Below are 17399 nucleotides of genomic sequence, written 5' to 3' on the forward strand. Positions count from 1 at the left end.
GTGACAGGAGAACTTGAACCTACTGCGTTGTGAGTGACAGGAGAACTTGAACCTACTGCGTTGTGAGTGACAGGAGAACTTGAACCTACTGCGTTGTGAGTGACAGGAGAACTTGAACCTACTGCGTTGTGAGTGACAGGAGAACTTGAACCTACTGCGTTGTGAGTGACAGGAGAACTTGAACCTACTGCGTTGTGAGTGACAGGAGAACTTGAACCTACTGCGTTGTGAGTGACAGGAGAACTTGAACCTACTGCGTTGTGAGTGACAGGAGAACTTGAACCTACTGCGTTGTGAGTGACAGGAGAACTTGAACCTACTGCGTTGTGAGTGACAGGAGAACTTGAACCTACTGCGTTGTGAGTGACAGGAGAACTTGAACCTACTGCGTTGTGAGTGACAGGAGAACTTGAACCTACTGCGTTGTGAGTGACAGGAGAACTTGAACCTACTGCGTTGTGAGTGACAGGAGAACTTGAACCTACTGCGTTGTGAGTGACGACAGGAGAACTTGAACCTACTGCGTTGTGAGTGACAGGAGAACTTGAACCTACTGCGTTGTGAGTGACAGGAGAACTTGAACCTACTGCGTTGTGAGTGACAGGAGAACTTGAACCTACTGCGTTGTGAGTGACAGGAGAACTTGAACCTACTGCGTTGTGAGTGACAGGAGAACTTGAACCTACTGCGTTGTGAGTGACAGGAGAACTTGAACCTACTGCGTTGTGAGTGACAGGAGAACTTGAACCTACTGCGTTGTGAGTGACAGGAGAACTTGAACCTACTGCGTTGTGAGTGACAGGAGAACTTGAACCTACTGCGTTGTGAGTGACAGGAGAACTTGAACCTACTGCGTTGTGAGTGACAGGAGAACTTGAACCTACTGCGTTGTGAGTGACAGGAGAACTTGAACCTACTGCGTTGTGAGTGACAGGAGAACTTGAACCTACTGCGTTGTGAGTGACAGGAGAACTTGAACCTACTGCGTTGTGAGTGACAGGAGAACTTGAACCTACTGCGTTGTGAGTGACAGGAGAACTTGAACCTACTGCGTTGTGAGTGACAGGAGAACTTGAACCTACTGCGTTGTGAGTGACAGGAGAACTTGAACCTACTGCGTTGTGAGTGACAGGAGAACTTGAACCTACTGCGTTGTGAGTGACAGGAGAACTTGAACCTACTGCGTTGTGAGTGACAGGAGAACTTGAACCTACTGCGTTGTGAGTGACAGGAGAACTTGAACCTACTGCGTTGTGAGTGACAGGAGAACTTGAACCTACTGCGTTGTGAGTGACAGGAGAACTTGAACCTACTGCGTTGTGAGTGACAGGAGAACTTGAACCTACTGCGTTGTGAGTGACAGGAGAACTTGAACCTACTGCGTTGTGAGTGACAGGAGAACTTGAACCTACTGCGTTGTGAGTGACAGGAGAACTTGAACCTACTGCGTTGTGAGTGACAGGAGAACTTGAACCTACTGCGTTGTGAGTGACAGGAGAACTTGAACCTACTGCGTTGTGAGTGACAGGAGAACTTGAACCTACTGCGTTGTGAGTGACAGGAGAACTTGAACCTACTGCGTTGTGAGTGACAGGAGAACTTGAACCTACTGCGTTGTGAGTGACAGGAGAACTTGAACCTACTGCGTTGTGAGTGACAGGAGAACTTGAACCTACTGCGTTGTGAGTGACAGGAGAACTTGAACCTACTGCGTTGTGAGTGACAGGAGAACTTGAACCTACTGCGTTGTGAGTGACAGGAGAACTTGAACCTACTGCGTTGTGAGTGACAGGAGAAGTGACAGGAGAACTTGAACCTACTGCGTTGTGAGTGACAGGAGAACTTGAACCTACTGCGTTGTGAGTGACAGGAGAACTTGAACCTACTGCGTTGTGAGTGACAGGAGAACTTGAACCTACTGCGTTGTGAGTGACAGGAGAACTTGAACCTACTGCGTTGTGAGTGACAGGAGAACTTGAACCTACTGCGTTGTGAGTGACAGGAGAACTTGAACCTACTGCGTTGTGAGTGACAGGAGAACTTGAACCTACTGCGTTGTGAGTGACAGGAGAACTTGAACCTACTGCGTTGTGAGTGACAGGAGAACTTGAACCTACTGCGTTGTGAGTGACAGGAGAACTTGAACCTACTGCGTTGTGAGTGACAGGAGAACTTGAACCTACTGCGTTGTGAGTGACAGGAGAACTTGAACCTACTGCGTTGTGAGTGACAGGAGAACTTGAACCTACTGCGTTGTGACAGGAGAACTTGACAGGAGAACTTGAACCTACTGCGTTGTGAGTGACAGGAGAACTTGAACCTACTGCGTTGTGAGTGACAGGAGAACTTGAACCTACTGCGTTGTGAGTGACAGGAGAACTTGAACCTACTGCGTTGTGAGTGACAGGAGAGAAACTGCGTTGTGAGTGACAGGAGAACTTGAACCTACTGCGTTGAGTGACAGGAGAACTTGAACCTACTGCAGTGACAGGAGAACTTGAACCTACTGCGTTGTGAGTGACAGGAGAACTTGAACCTACTGCGTTGTGAGTGACAGGAGAACTTGAACCTACTGCGTTGTGAGTGACAGGAGAACTTGAACCTACTGCGTTGTGAGTGACAGGAGAACTTGAACCTACTGCGTTGTGAGTGACAGGAGAACTTGAACCTACTGCGTTGTGAGTGACAGGAGAACTTGAACCTACTGCGTTGTGAGTGACAGGAGAACTTGAACCTACTGCGTTGTGAGTGACAGGAGAACTTGAACCTACTGCGTTGTGAGTGACAGGAGAACTTGAACCTACTGCGTTGTGAGTGACAGGAGAACTTGAACCTACTGCGTTGTGAGTGACAGGAGAACTTGAACCTACTGCGTTGTGAGTGACAGGAGAACTTGAACCTACTGCGTTGTGAGTGACAGGAGAACTTGAACCTACTGCGTTGTGAGTGACAGGAGAACTTGAACCTACTGCGTTGTGAGTGACAGGAGAACTTGAACCTACTGCGTTGTGAGTGACAGGAGAACTTGAACCTACTGCGTTGTGAGTGACAGGAGAACTTGAACCTACTGCGTTGTGAGTGACAGGAGAACTTGAACCTACTGCGTTGAGAGTGACAGGAGAACTTGAACCTACTGCGTTGTGAGTGACAGGAGAACTTGAACCTACTGCGTTGTGAGTGACAGGAGAACTTGAACCTACTGCGTTGTGAGTGACAGGAGAACTTGAACCTACTGCGTTGTGAGTGACAGGAGAACTTGAACCTACTGCGTTGTGAGTGACAGGAGAACTTGAACCTACTGCGTTGTGAGTGACAGGAGAACTTGAACCTACTGCGTTGTGAGTGACAGGAGAACTTGAACCTACTGCGTTGTGAGTGACAGGAGAACTTGAACCTACTGCGTTGTGAGTGACAGGAGAACTTGAACCTACTGCGTTGTGAGTGACAGGAGAACTTGAACCTACTGCGTTGTGAGTGACAGGAGAACTTGAACCTACTGCGTTGTGAGTGACAGGAGAACTTGAACCTACTGCGTTGTGAGTGACAGGAGAACTTGAACCTACTGCGTTGTGAGTGACAGGAGAACTTGAACCTACTGCGTTGTGAGTGACAGGAGAGATGTGGTTCGGAGATGAGATGAGAAGATTAAGTAAGAGCAGAGTTTTACTCACGGAGGCCGAGGGGTAAAGTACCTTCTTTATGTCCTTGTTCTTCTTGACGGTCCACAGACCGTCGGACAGCTTGTCAAAGTACTTCCGTGCTTTGGGAGCCTGATCCAGCATGTGGTTGGGAGGGACCCCCAGCACCTCCACTATCTTATTCATCTGATCCACCTGGAGAGAGAGAAACAACAGGACAGGTCAGGGGCAGATTCGGCATCAACACCCAATGCTCTGTGTGTTCTCACAGCCTACCTCGTTGGAGCCGCTGAAGAGGGGTTCTCCCGTGTGCATCTCCACCAGAATGCAGCCCAGGGACCACATGTCAATGGCCAGGTCGTAGGGCATGCCCAGCAACACCTCCGGAGATCTGTAGAACCGACTCTGGATGTACTGGTAGATCTGTGGTGGAGGAGAGGATGGAGGGACAGAATGAGGTGGTGTAAGAAACAAAAAGAGGTGGAGAGGGAGAGAAGGTAGGTAGAAAGGGCGAGAGGACAGAGGAGGGATGGACAGGTAGGGGTGAAGTAAAGAAATAAAATATATGACCAAAGAAGGGAGCGAGATAGAAAGACGAGGGGAGAAAATGTGATGAGAAAAGATAGAGGTATTAGCTCCAGTATGTTGGTTACAGCAGAACAGAGCTGTGGCCCTTTAATAACATTTCTAATCTAAATTAGAGCACACTCACTGGTGGAGTGAGACAGGATGGTGGTGGAAGAGGTGCAGTGACACCGTTTGTCCACACGGGGGCAGGCCAAGCTGAGTAGAAATATCTAAACTGGGTGCAGCAGAGCCGCTGGGATTCTATACTTGAGCACTGTAGTGAGGCCCATTTCCTCATCTTCCCAAGAGTCCTCAAAGACGTGCTGTGAATGCCAGTTCCTATTCAACCTGGCAACGGCCTCCCTCCATAGCTTCCCTCTCCATGTCTATTTACCCTCTGCAGAAAACTGAGCTCATTCTCTTTTGAAAAGGAGAGACGGAATCATCATCTGTGGGCTATTCTCTCCCTCATCCATCCATCCGTCTCCCCCACCCTTCTCTTCTCCCTCTTCCTGAGATATCCAGATGCATTAGCAGACAAATAATACAATGTTTTACAAAAGGTTCAAATAAAATTAACATTTATCTGGTTTACAAAATGCTGTCTCTTATTAATTCTACCTCTACCATTTCCTCCCTTCCCCGGCGTCTCTCTCTGTCTAACCCCAACAGCTCCCTCCTCTCTCCCTGCCCCAATTTTCTTCTCTACCCAACCTCCCCCCCAGCATCTAGAGGGGATATAGCGTGCATTAAGGTCCTACTATATAAACCAGTCGACTGCTGATGTATGCATTGGTTTAAGTCGATCTTAAATATAACACACAGGAGCATGCAGATATAGCCAGAACAATTCACAAAGGATCCATTGGGAGTGGTGAACTGCAATGCACTGATTTCAGGAGTGGACTGTGTATATTGATGTGCTTGGTAAGGTGTAGTCCTCCCTCCCCTTGCTTCTCCCTCTCTCCTAGTCCAATGGTGTTCTTTCCTCAAAGTCCCTCCCCTGACCCCCACCCAGCACATGGATTGGGTTCATTATGGTCTTCTATATCTTTGTGCTTGGTTAGTCAGCTAGTCTCCTCACCCTCTGGCCTAGTTGACAGGAGCTGCCGAAGTCAACGATCTTGATGGCGCTGCGCTTGGGGTTGCACAGCAGGATGTTCTCGGGCTTGAGGTCGCAGTGGATGATGCTAAGCTCGGGCGTGGCCAGGAACAGCAGCGCCGTGCACAGCTGCTGGGCAAACTTTCTGGTCAGGTTGAGAGAGACGCCGCGGAAGTTGGTGTTGCGCAGGAGGTCGTACAGGTTGTAGGAGAGAAGCTCGAACACCAAGCACAGGTGGTTCCGGAACATGAAGTGCCTCTTCAGGTGGACTAGAGGGGGAGAGGAGGGAAGAGCAGGGAGGTTAGTAGGGAAAGCAGTATACTGCAGTAACCTATCTGGGTGCTCTGCTCTACATGGGTAGTGGTTGAGGTGACTTCCAGAGTGACAGTGTGCCCTTGGAGTGGAGAGCAAGGTGCTTTGACCACATGGAAAACAGCTTGGCCATATAAACACCATCTATTATTATATTATTGTGTGTCAATCATCTCGCTCAGCGCTATAGGAGCTTAGTGAGGTAGAGGTGATTCTGTGACAGGTTTATCATGGCAAAGGCTACTGGATTGATATGTATGTAGCATGAAATGTATACATATGAGAAGTAGGGCATTGGTCTATATTTCAATTGAGATGTTAAATGTGGAGCAGATTGCATGTGACGTCAAAGAGGCACAGTATGAACTCATTTTAGTAGATGGTATACAATGCAATAGTGTTAGATCATAAGTGGGGGCTTAAGGCAGAATGTGTGTGTCCTCACCTATGTAGTACTTCATCTCTGTGTCGTGTTTGTTCATGAGCTCCAGCAGTCGCAGCTCTATCTGGGCCTGGTTCAGGAAGGCTTTCTTGTTCTTGATGATCTTGATGGCCACCCACTCCTGCTCGTGGTGGTCATAGGCTTTCACCACCTGCGGGATGCAAAAGGTCACAGGTCAGACAGGCAGCCATGTTGTTTGTAGTATATGCAGGTGGTAGGGGCCAAGGGAAAGCTCCTTCACCAAACAAAATACAGTCATTATCCCTCTTTCCTCTGGCCCACAAGAGCAATGACCCGTTTATTCTCCACACGTCTGTAGACATACTTCATTCACCTTAAACTCAACTCTTCACCTTAAACTTTGGAAGTGTTCCTCCTCTCTTTTCTTCCATCCTCTTCTTTCTCCCTCCTCCCCCCCTGACCGATCCTCCCCCTAACCCTTGACCTATCCTACCCTATCCTCCCCACCCCCTGACCTATCCTCCCCTACCCCTGACCTATCCTTCCCCCGACCTATCCTCCCTCTAACTATCCTTCCCCCTACCCCCTGACCTACCATCCCCCTCGACCTATCCCCCTACTACCCCTTGACCTATCCCCCTACCTATCCTCCCCTACCCCCGACCTATCCTTCCCCTACCCCCTGACCTATCCACCCCTTACCCTATCCACCCCTAAACTATCCTTCCCCTGACCTATCCTTCCCTATCCTCCCCCACCCTCTGACCTATCCTCCCATTATCCTCACCCGTACCCAATGACCTATCCTCCCCCCTATCCTCACCTATACCATCTCTCCACTGACCTGTCCTCCCCTATACCGTCTGTCCCCCATGTCCACTGACCTGCCCGAAGGAGCCCTTGCCGATGAGCGAGTCAATCTCGTAGCGGTCCAGCCACTTCTCCCCGTTCTTGACGATGTAGTCGTAGTTGTCGTCGTCGTAGCCATCATTGTACACCTTCCGCTCCTTCTTAGTGCTCGAGTCCTCCGGGGGCACCTGCTGGGCACGCCGCTTCTTCTTCGTGTAGTACACCTGGACACAGAGGAGAGGAGATGGAGAGAGGAGATGGAGAGAGGAAGGGATGGGCGGGAATAGAGAAAGAGGGGTAAATATTGACATTTCTCATTTTGCCACACTACTGTTTGGATAGATCTCGGAGGACCAAACCAATGATGAAACTGATATCCTTCACTTGTACATCAGTTTATGCTAATGCAGTTATATATACCTAGGGTTGAAAAACTGATAACTTTCCAACTGGGATTTCTGGAAAACCAGGGACATTTGGGAAAGCAACCAGAATCTAATGTTTATACCAGGGGTGTAAAACAATGTTTGCCATGGAGGCCTCATTCGGTCTTCATCGAGGTCCAGAGGGTGGCACTGAAAATTGGTTATACTTCCTCGCTGTCAATGTTTGCAAAAAAATGTCTGATGTTCCCTGACCTGCTCGCTTTCATTTTGGTGCTAAGTTAGCTGGACAGTCAAGAAACTGTATGAATGTAAGTCCATTATCAATTCTACACAGTTTTGATTATTTTGTTTTAATTATTTAGTCATTTGAAAGTATATTGAAAGCCTCCCCCCAACATAAATAATAAAAAACAATAAACACAAATAAAAACATTTTTATTTTACTCAAACCACCCGTGGGCCGGATCCCAGCAGGTAAGCTGTGAGGTGACGTTTCCTGGAGATTATGACTCCTGCAGCAGCAGAGTCCCGTAGGACCTGATGGCTGGCTGACACACACACTCCACTCACCTCATTGATGTGCTTGTAAGTCTTGATCAGATCGACAGAGAGTTTTCTCAGTGGGGCGCTGGCGGGATCTCTAAAACTTGGGGGGATCCTCCTCTGCAGTATGGTCGCATCAGACAGCACCTGGAGGGGACAGGTGGTAAGGGGAGCCCCAAAACTGTCCAAGACATCCCTGCAATATTCTAACTAGCGGTTATAAGAACTAAAGTAAGTAAAGGTCACTCACTATACAATATGAGTGGAAGGAGTAATTTCCAATGAAATAACTGGGCATGTTTGAGTTAACCTATGTATACAGGCAACACTGTTGCTTAGCGACAGAACAATCTATCAGTGATGGTGGTTGTAGTTGCTTGTCAATAGAGTACAGTACCAGTCAAAATTTTAGAACACCTACTCATTCAAGGGTTATTCTTTATTTTTTTACTATTTTCTACATTGTAGAATAATGGTGAAGACATCAGAACTATGAAATAAGGAATCATGTAACCAAAAAAAGTGTCCAGGAAATCAAAATGTATTTTATATTTGAGATTCTTCGAAGTAAGCACCCTTTGCCATGATGACAGCTTTGCACACTCTTGGCATTCTCTCAACCAGCTTCATGAGGTAGTCACATGGAATGCATTTTAATAAGGCACATCTGTTAATTAATTGAAAGTTAATTTGTGGAATTTCCTTCATTCTTTAATGAGTTTGAGCCAATCAGTTGTGTTGTGACAAGGTAGGGGTGGTATACAGAAGATAGCCCTATTTGGTAAAAGTCCATATCATGGCAAGATCAGTTCAAATAAGCAAAGAGAAACAACAGTCCACCATTACTTTAAGACATGAAGGTCAGTCAATGTGGAACATTTAAAGAACTTTGAAAGTTTCTTCAAGTGCAGTCGCAAAAACCATCAAACGCTATGATGGAACTGTCTCCCATGAGGACCACCACAGGAAAGGAAGCCCCAGAGTTACCCCTGCCGCAGAGGATAAGTTCATTAGAGTTAACTGCACCTCAGATTGCAGCCCAAATAAATGCTACACAGAGTTCAAGTAACAGACCAATCTCAACATCAACTGTCCAGAGAAGACTGCGTGAATCAGGCCTTCATGGTCGAATTGCTGCACCACTACTAAAGGACACCAATAAGAAGAACTTTGCTTGGGCCAAGAAACACGAGCAATGGACATTAGACCAGTGGAAATCTGTCTTTTGGTCTGATGAGTCCAAATTTTAGATTTTTGGTGCCAACTGCCGTGTCTTTGTGAGACTCAGAGTAGATGAACGGATGACCTCTGCATGTGTGGTTCCGCCAGTGAAGCATGGAGGAGGTGGTGTGATGGTGCTTTGCTGGTGACACTGTCTGTGATTTATTTAGAATTCAAGGCACACTTAACCAGCATGTCTACCACAGCATTCTTCAGCGATACGCCATCCCATCTGGTTTGGGCTTAGTGGAACCATCATTTGTTTTTCAACAGGACAATGACCCAAAACTCACCTCCTGGCTGCGTAAGGGTTATTTGACCAAGAAGGAGAGTGAGGGTGCTGCATCAGATGACCTGGCCTCCACAATCATCCGACCTCAATCCAATTGAGATGGTTTGGGATGAGTTGGACCGCAGAGTGAGGGAAAAGAAGCCAACAAGTGATCAGCATTCCTCATTAATCTGGTTGAGAGAATGCCAAGTGTGCAAAGCTGTCATTAAAGCAAAGGGTGGCTACTTTGAAGAATCTCAAATATATTTGGATTTGTTTAACACTTCTTTGGTTATTACATGATTCCATATGTGTTATTTCATAGTTTTGATGTCTTCACTATTATTCTGCAATGTTGAAAATAGTAAAAAATAAAGAAAAACCCTTGAATGAGTAGGCGTGTCCAACATTTTGACTGGTACTGTACGTGATACTGACGTGTTTGAGGTTGTGGATGTATAGTACAATCCAACAGGTTGGTCAGCCTATCATTATGTCCATTCAGTATGTGATGCTAATACCTACGTTCACGTGATGAGTTGTGTGTGTGTATAGCGTCAGTATAAGGGTGTGTGTGTATAGCGTCAGTATAAGGGTGTGTGTGTATAGCGTCAGTATAAGGGTGTGTGTGTATAGCGCCAGGTGTGTGTGTGTGTGTGTGTGTGTGTGTGTTTATAGCGTCAGGTTGTGTGTGTATAGCATCATGGTGTGTGTGTGTTTATAGCGTCAGTATACGGTCAGTTCCTAAACAGAGTATTATTCTAAACAGAGCATTAGAGGAGTGTCCTGTGAGGGCGTTAGCCGCTGGGTACCTGCTGCTGTTCAGCCATGGAGTGGATGTTGCTGAAGGAGGGGTGGCTATGCTGGCTCGACATGGTTGGCTCAGCGGGGGAGAAGCCCAAGGCGGCAGGCTGGCAGAGGGTAGAGGAGGGGGGCTTGCATCCTGAGCTGCTTCCACCTTCACAGGACAGACGTTGAGATGGAGGGAAGGGGGAGAAAGGACGAGAGAGGGGGAGATGATTGTAGAAAAAAATACATCGACATGAAGCTTCCTAACTCATCATACATACACTGGCACTGCCATGGGTGTGGGCACGAGCACTGCACTGCAGAGGAAAAGCACACATGTGCTCTCTCACACACCCTTCTTGGCTGTTCTTTGAAGTCACACACATACACCCTATCAAGGATGTAGAGCAAGAGGGTGGGGTGGCTACTTAGTAGGGTACCACTCCACAGGGCCATTTAGCTCCCTGCCAGAAAGACCACACAAATAATGGTGAAGTGAAATATCTCTATGCAAGAGGGTGTCCTGTTTCAGTAGAAAAAGCATTATCGCAGGTCAACCTGACAAACCCGGTGTGTCTGTGAGTGTGTGTGTCTGTGTGAATGTGTGTGTGACATAGAGAAAGATATGAGATCTTTGTGGAGGTCAGTAGTCCACATTGTCACACCTCAAAACCAGGAGGGTATTTCCAAGCAGAACTATTTCGCTCCAACTCCTGCTTTTATATGAAAAGAGAAAGGAGGTGGCTTCTCACAAGATATAGAAGATGGAACTTAACCCAACCATTTTTGTTGCTGAATGTTGTGAGCACTAAAATCTTCTGATTCCATCAAGGTAGCTAGCAAAGATGGACAACGTGGGTTAGAGCTTCAATGGGACAAACCACTGTGTGACAAAATTGTTGCATCATCCTACACAAAAATGACGAGTCACTGTTTAGTGTGCTGCTTCGCTTCGTCATTAAGTTCCACCAGACTGTTTTTTCTGCCAGAATCCCAGGTTCAACTTGACTGAGATTCTCTGCAGTCTTGAGACTTTGCTTTGCCTGCAGTTTGACTGCAGTTGAGCTAAAATCATGGCTGGAACACAGCAGGCTTGGTAAGAGCAGTCGAGGGTGGTATTGACAGTGCTACACGCTCAAGCCTGATTTCTACCAAAGCCAAGACACAGCAGTTTGGACCGCTGGCTCCTGGGTAAACCTTGGCCTCTGCAGAATTTTGAACTCACTCACTTAGCTAGAGGTGGGCTGGTCGCTTGTACAAAAACAAAAAACATCCGCCAGTGGCTCAGCAAACCAGCCTGGAAACTCATTCCACTGGCATTCAACATAAAATGAGTCAGACCACGCTTTGACCTAGTTGTGGATGTAGAAGGTTTACAACAATATGTTCATCCTGGTTGTTCTAAGTTAAAGTTTGAATCAAATTTAAGTTCAGACCAGGGTTTCCGTTAGACTGCTTTTTAGCCAATAAAAAAAATAAAGAAAAGCTGGTGAATAAAATTGGTGCCGGCCAAAACATTGCAAAATAATGCTTTTTAGCCTATTCATTGATGGAAAGACACTTGACTGGTCATTCTTATTGGTCTATTAGGTTCATTTGCATAATTCTGTGGAATTAAATTGGCGCATATACAGTACATTCGTTATGTATCATATTTACCACACGTACAGCATACACAGAGCGGAAAATCTGAAAACATACTTAATTGTTGGAAACATCAACGTTTTAATACCTGAGGCATGTCTTACCTCGCCTCAAAGTAGCCTAGCCAAAATTAGACCATATTCCAGGGAATTATTTTAAATCAACTTTTCTTACACTGTCCAGTAGCCAAAGGCACAATACGAGTCACATTTGCAACCCGTGCTAGTTGTTGCATATTAGATTTCCCTCTTTCTTAAATTTCAAACAGATTTTTCCATCTGTCACATGAAACCACTCGTATGTGCTTTACGCTTTTGCTAACGGTCTTTCCTGCGAATTGCATTATGGAATGAGCGCGTAGCCTACTACCATGTGTGCTTTGCTGTGCTTATAATGTGAAATAATATTTTATCAACATTTTAAGCTAAACGTTCTGATCGGTTGCATCAGACTCGTTTTCATGTAGCCTAGGTCTACTGGTTGTATGAATTTGGGATATATCGTTCCACAACTGTCCCAGAGTCTGTTTGGAATGGGCCATTTCTTTCTCGACAAGCTGACCGATAAACTTTTCCACCATGGGGATAGTAGATTGACAGGCTAGTGATGTTGCTGTTCGGTACTCTTCTTGTTCTTGTTAGAATAACTGCACGTTTACTTTTCCAACATCTTCAAAGTGCACGTCAGAATTCAGTAAGAAGGACGCGCATCGTTGCATCCTCGACTTGCATGTTCTGTTAATATGAATGACCATCATGTAAAATGTGATTTCTGTCATTCTGAGGACTGTGGGTGGACTCCCTGATCAGGTCCCTGATCAGGTTACGCACACAATACATGTGGGTCCAGTAAATCTCTCAACTGTCTGGTCAATTAAAAATGCTGCTGGTCAAATGTCAAGACAGGGAAATGATGTCCCTTAATTTATACAGTCTGTCCGTCCCCAACTCTGTTCTTCCCTCCAGATGTGAGGAAGATTAAACAGAGTACATGGTGCTCCAATGACCTTATACTGCTGAACAGTACCAACAGCATGTCCGGTTCAACGGTTTGGTTACTTTTAGTGCAAACCCTTTCAACACATCTTATGGTGCAATGTCCTAAGTTGCTGATGAAAATCTCAACCACTGTGCTTAGAGTCCTGCAAAACCAACACATTAATTGCACATCTCCAGTAAAGTGCAGAAAAAAATCATATGAAAAGGGGTTAATGAAATTGATGAGATATTTCACAGCCAATGCTTTTATCCCTGGATTTTAAAGTGACTAGTAACGGGGGTGAAATGTATCAACGACACATTACAACTTGAAATAGCCCGCCGATCAATGGCCGTAGTTTAAACAAAGTGCAAAACAGCACGTCTGAGCGCCATCAATCCTGAGGGGTGACTGCATGCATTCCCTCCTATTATAGGATGAGTCCCAACACCGACATCAGGAGCGGGCTGAGAAGGAAGGAGGAAACATTACATACGTGACTCATCTCAAACTGCTTTCTGTTTCGGCACAGATACAGAGAGAAAGAAAGAAACACACAGACACAAATATTTATAATATTTCTTATTGTTGTTGAATTGTCAAGAAGGAACCTGCAAGTAAACACTTCGTTGAACAGTGTATGCCATGTGTATCCTGTACATACAACTAATAAAACCTGAAACACACACAGTATGTTTATATGTACACTAATAATTCAATATTAAACTGATTATGTCAGTAGGCAGATCATTTACTGAGCAATCTTTTTCATTATTAGGACATGTGAACACCGACATTCCAGAGGTGTCTTTGATCTGCACATGTGCTAGCTAGCACCAGCAGGGCGAGCCTCCCTCTGTAGCCCGAGTGAAGTCTGTTTTAGAAGTCATTTTCACAAACAAACTTTGTCCGAATTCAGAATGAAAAATGCTCGCTGTGGTAGAACATTTATTTCCAGGAAGCCTGACCTCAGATATGTCCATGTAAACAGGATTATTAGGGAAATTATTCTTCTTGCAAAGCATGTAAACATTTTAATCAACTATTATATTAATCTGACTATCCACAATAATTTGCATTATTGTGAGCAGGTAACCACACTCACACCAGACCTCTCTCAGAGCTTACAGTGTTACAGTTAATCAGCCTTTCAGATCAATACGACCATGTTCTACAGCAAAGACTGTTTAATACATCTCCATCAGCATTGGCCATGCATTGTTAGAGGTTAACAATACAGCTGCACCTGCAATGTTGTGGTTTTATGCTACAGTAATGACTGGAGATGCACTGGGATCAGAATTCCAAAGCAGTAGAAAACCGGTCTACAAAAAAAACAGAAGATTCAGAACGCATGGAAACTGCTGTTGTTATGAGAGGCCTTGTTCTGCCCTGGCCTCAGTTGGGAGGGATATGACGATAGTTATGAGGGCTATCTGCCGAGCACTGAGAAATGTCACACTGTGCCTTTAAATGCTGAAGTGAATACATTGAGAACTTCCTGAGTGTGACACCCCCTTCCTCTCTAGCTGCTCATTGGCTGTATCCAAGGGCTGGACAGCGAGGTCTCTATAAATAAACCTGATGGCTTGTGCTGTATCAGCAACCCTTCCCACAATGCCACTCTCGCCCTCCCTCTTCCTCCTCTATTTAGCTCTGCATGTTACCTCTCTCTCCCAGTCTCTCTCGCTCTCTCTCAGCCTCCCCGTCTCTCTCAGCCTCCCCGTCTCTCTCAGCCTCCCCGTCTCTCTCAGCCTCCCCGTCTCTCTCAGCCTCCCCGTCTCTCTCAGCCTCCCCGTCTCTCTCAGCCTCCCAGTCTCTCTCAGCCTCCCAGTCTCTCTCAGCCTCCCAGTCTCTCTCAGCCTCCCATCCTCTCTCAGCCTCCCATCCTCTCTCAGCCTCCCATCCTCTCTCAGCCTCCCATCCTCTCTCAGCCTCCCATCCTCTCTCAGCCTCCCATCCTCTCTCGCTCCCAGTCTCTTTCAGTCTCTCTCAGCCTCCCAGTCTCTCTCAGCCTCCCAGTCTCTCTCAGCCTCCCAGTCTCTCTCAGCCTCCCAGTCTCTCTCAGCCTCCCCGTCTCTCTCAGCCTCCCCGTCTCTCTCAGCCTCCCCGTCTCTCTCAGCCTCCCAGTCTCTCTCAGTCTCCCAGTCTCTCTCAGTCTCCCAGTCTCTCTCAGCCTCCCAGTCTCTCTCAGCCTCCCAGTCTCTCTCAGCCTCCCAGTCTCTCTCAGTCTCCCAGTCTCTCTCAGCCTCCCAGTCTCTCTCAGCCTCCCAGTCTCTCTCAGCCTCCCAGTCTCTCTCAGCCTCCCATCCTCTCTCGCTCCCAGTCTCTTTCAGTCTCTCTCAGCCTCCCAGTCTCTCTCAGCCTCCCAGTCTCTCTCAGCCTCCCAGTCTCTCTCAGCCTCCCAGTCTCTCTCAGCCTCCCAGTCTCTCTCAGCCTCCCAGTCTCTCTCAGCCTCCCAGTCTCTCTCAGCCTCCCAGTCTCTCTCAGCCTCCCAGTCAGTCTCTCTCAGTCTCTCTCAGTCTCTCTCAGTCTCCCAGTCTCTCTCATTTCTCTCTCAGCCTCCCTCTCAGTCTCCCAGTCTCTCTCAGCCTCCCAGTCTCTCCCAGTCTCTCTCAGCCCAGTCTCCCAGTCTCTCTCCCAGTCTCCCAGTCTCCCAGTCTCCTCAGTCTCTCAGTCTCTCTCAGCCTCCCAGTCTCTCTCAGCCTCCCAGTCTCTCTCAGCCTCCCAGTCTCTCTCAGTCTCCCAGTCTCTCTCAGTCTCCCAGTCTCTTTCAGTCTCTCTCAGCCTCCCAGTCTCTCTCAGCCTCCCAGTCTCTCTCAGCCTCCCTCAGCCTCCCAGTCTCTCTCAGCCTCCCAGTCTCTCTCAGCCTCCCAGTCTCTCTCAGCCTCCCAGTCTCTCTCAGTCTCCCAGTCTCTCTCAGTCTCCCAGTCTCTTTCAGTCTCTCTCAGCCTCCCAGTCTCTCTCAGCCTCCCAGTCTCTCTCAGCCTCCCAGTCTCTCCCAGTCTCCCAGTCTCTCTCAGTCTCCCAGTCTCTCTCAGTCTCTCTCAGTATCCCAGTCTCTCTCGCTCTCAGTCTCTCTGTCTCCCGCCTCTCTCGCTCTCAGTCTCCCGCCTCTCTCGCTCTCAGTCTCCCGCCTCTCTCGCTCTCAGTCTCCCGCCTCTCTCGCTCTCAGTCTCCCGCCTCTCTCGCTCTCAGTCTCCCGCCTCTCTCGCTCTCAGTCTCCCGCCTCTCTCGCTCTCAGTCTCCCGCCTCTCTCGCTCTCAGTCTCCCGCCTCTCTCGCTCTCAGTCTCCCGCTCTCAGTCTCCCGCTCTCAGTCTCCCGCTCTCAGTCTCCCGCTCTCAGTCTCCCGGTCTCAGTCTCCCGGTCTCAGTCTCCCGGTCTCAGTCTCCCGGTCTCAGTCTCCCGGTCTCAGTCTCCCGGTCTCAGTCTCCCGGTCTCTCTCGCTGTCAGTCCCCCGTTCTCTCTCAGCCTCCCATCCTCTCTCGCTCCCAGTCTCTCTCAGTCTCCCAGTCTCTCTCAGTCTCCCAGTCTCTCAGTCTCAGTCTCCCAGTCTCTCTCAGTCTCCCAGTCTCTCTCAGTCTCCCAGTCTCTCTCAGTCTCCTCCCTCAGCCTCCCAGTCTCTCTCAGCCTCCCAGTCTCTCTCAGCCTCCCAGTCTCTCTCAGCCTCCCAGTCTCTCTCAGCCTCCCAGTCTCTCTCAGTCTCCCAGTCTCTCTCTCAGTCTCCCAGTCTCTTTCAGTCTCTCTCAGCCTCCCAGTCTCTCTCAGCCTCCCAGCCTCCCAGTCTCTCAGCCTCCCAGCCTCCCAGTCTCTCTCAGCCTCCCAGTCTCTCTCAGTCTCTCTCAGTCTCCCAGTCTCTCTCGCTCTCAGTCTCCCAGTCTCTCTCGCCTCTCTCTCTCTCAGTCTCCCCCGGTCTCTCTCAGTCTCCCAGTCTCTCTCTCAGTCTCCCAGTCTCTCTCTCAGTCTCCCAGTCTCTCTCAGTCTCCCAGCCTCTCTCAGTCTCTCAGTCTCCCGCCCCAGTCTCTCTCAGTCTCCCAGTCTCTCTCAGCCTCCCAGTCTCTCTCAGCCTCCCAGTCTCTCTCAGCCTCCCAGTCTCTCTCCCAGTCTCCCAGTCTCTCTCAGTCTCCCAGTCTCTCTCAGTCTCCCAGTCTCTCTCAGTCTCCCAGTCTCTCTGTCTCCCAGTCTCTCTCAGTCTCCCAGTCTCTCTGTCTCTCAGTCTCCCAGTCTCTCAGTCTCTCTCAGTCTCCCAGTCTCCCAGTCTCTCTCAGTCTCCCAGTCTCTCTCAGTCTCCCAGTCTCCCAGTCTCTCAGTCTCTCTCAGTCTCCCAGTCTCTCTCAGCCTCCCAGTCTCTCTCAGCCTCCCAGTCTCTCTCAGCCTCCCAGTCTCTCTCAGTCTCCCAGTCTCTCTCAGTCTCCCAGTCTCTCTCAGTCTCCCAGTCTCTCTCAGTCTCCCAGTCTCTCTCAGTCTCCCAGTCTCTCTCAGTCTCCCAGTCTCTCTCAGTCTCCCAGTCTCTCTCAGTCTCCCAGTCTCTCTCAGTCTCCCAGTCTCTCTCAGTCTCCCAGTCTCTCAGTCTCCCAGTCTCTCTCAGTCTCCCAGTCTCTCTCAGTCTCCCAGTCTCTCTCAGTCTCCCAGTCTCTCTCAGTCTCCCAGTCTCTCTCAGTCTCCCAGTCTCTCTCAGTCTCCCAGTCTCTCTCA

At 48.3% G+C, this 17399-nt stretch overlaps 1 protein-coding gene across 1 annotated transcript; it reads right to left on the reverse strand.

The window, feature by feature from the left end:
• Nucleotides 1-3470: 3470 nt before the first annotated feature.
• On the reverse strand, nucleotides 3471-15195 carry LOC127925626 (dual specificity tyrosine-phosphorylation-regulated kinase 1A-like; the record flags this gene model as incomplete). Its single annotated transcript, XM_052510648.1, has 7 exons — nucleotides 10105-15195; nucleotides 7828-7947; nucleotides 6907-7095; nucleotides 6065-6212; nucleotides 5290-5576; nucleotides 3915-4061; nucleotides 3471-3833 (listed from the first exon to the last, which is right to left on the reverse strand). Coding segments are annotated over exons 1-7 (1317 nt in total), but the record flags the coding sequence as incomplete, so codon positions are not given.
• Between the last annotated feature and the right edge of the window lie 2204 nt (nucleotides 15196-17399).

The sequence above is a fragment of the Oncorhynchus keta genome, unplaced genomic scaffold, assembly GCF_023373465.1.
Source record: "Oncorhynchus keta strain PuntledgeMale-10-30-2019 unplaced genomic scaffold, Oket_V2 Un_contig_5935_pilon_pilon, whole genome shotgun sequence".
NCBI lineage: Eukaryota > Metazoa > Chordata > Actinopteri > Salmoniformes > Salmonidae > Oncorhynchus > Oncorhynchus keta.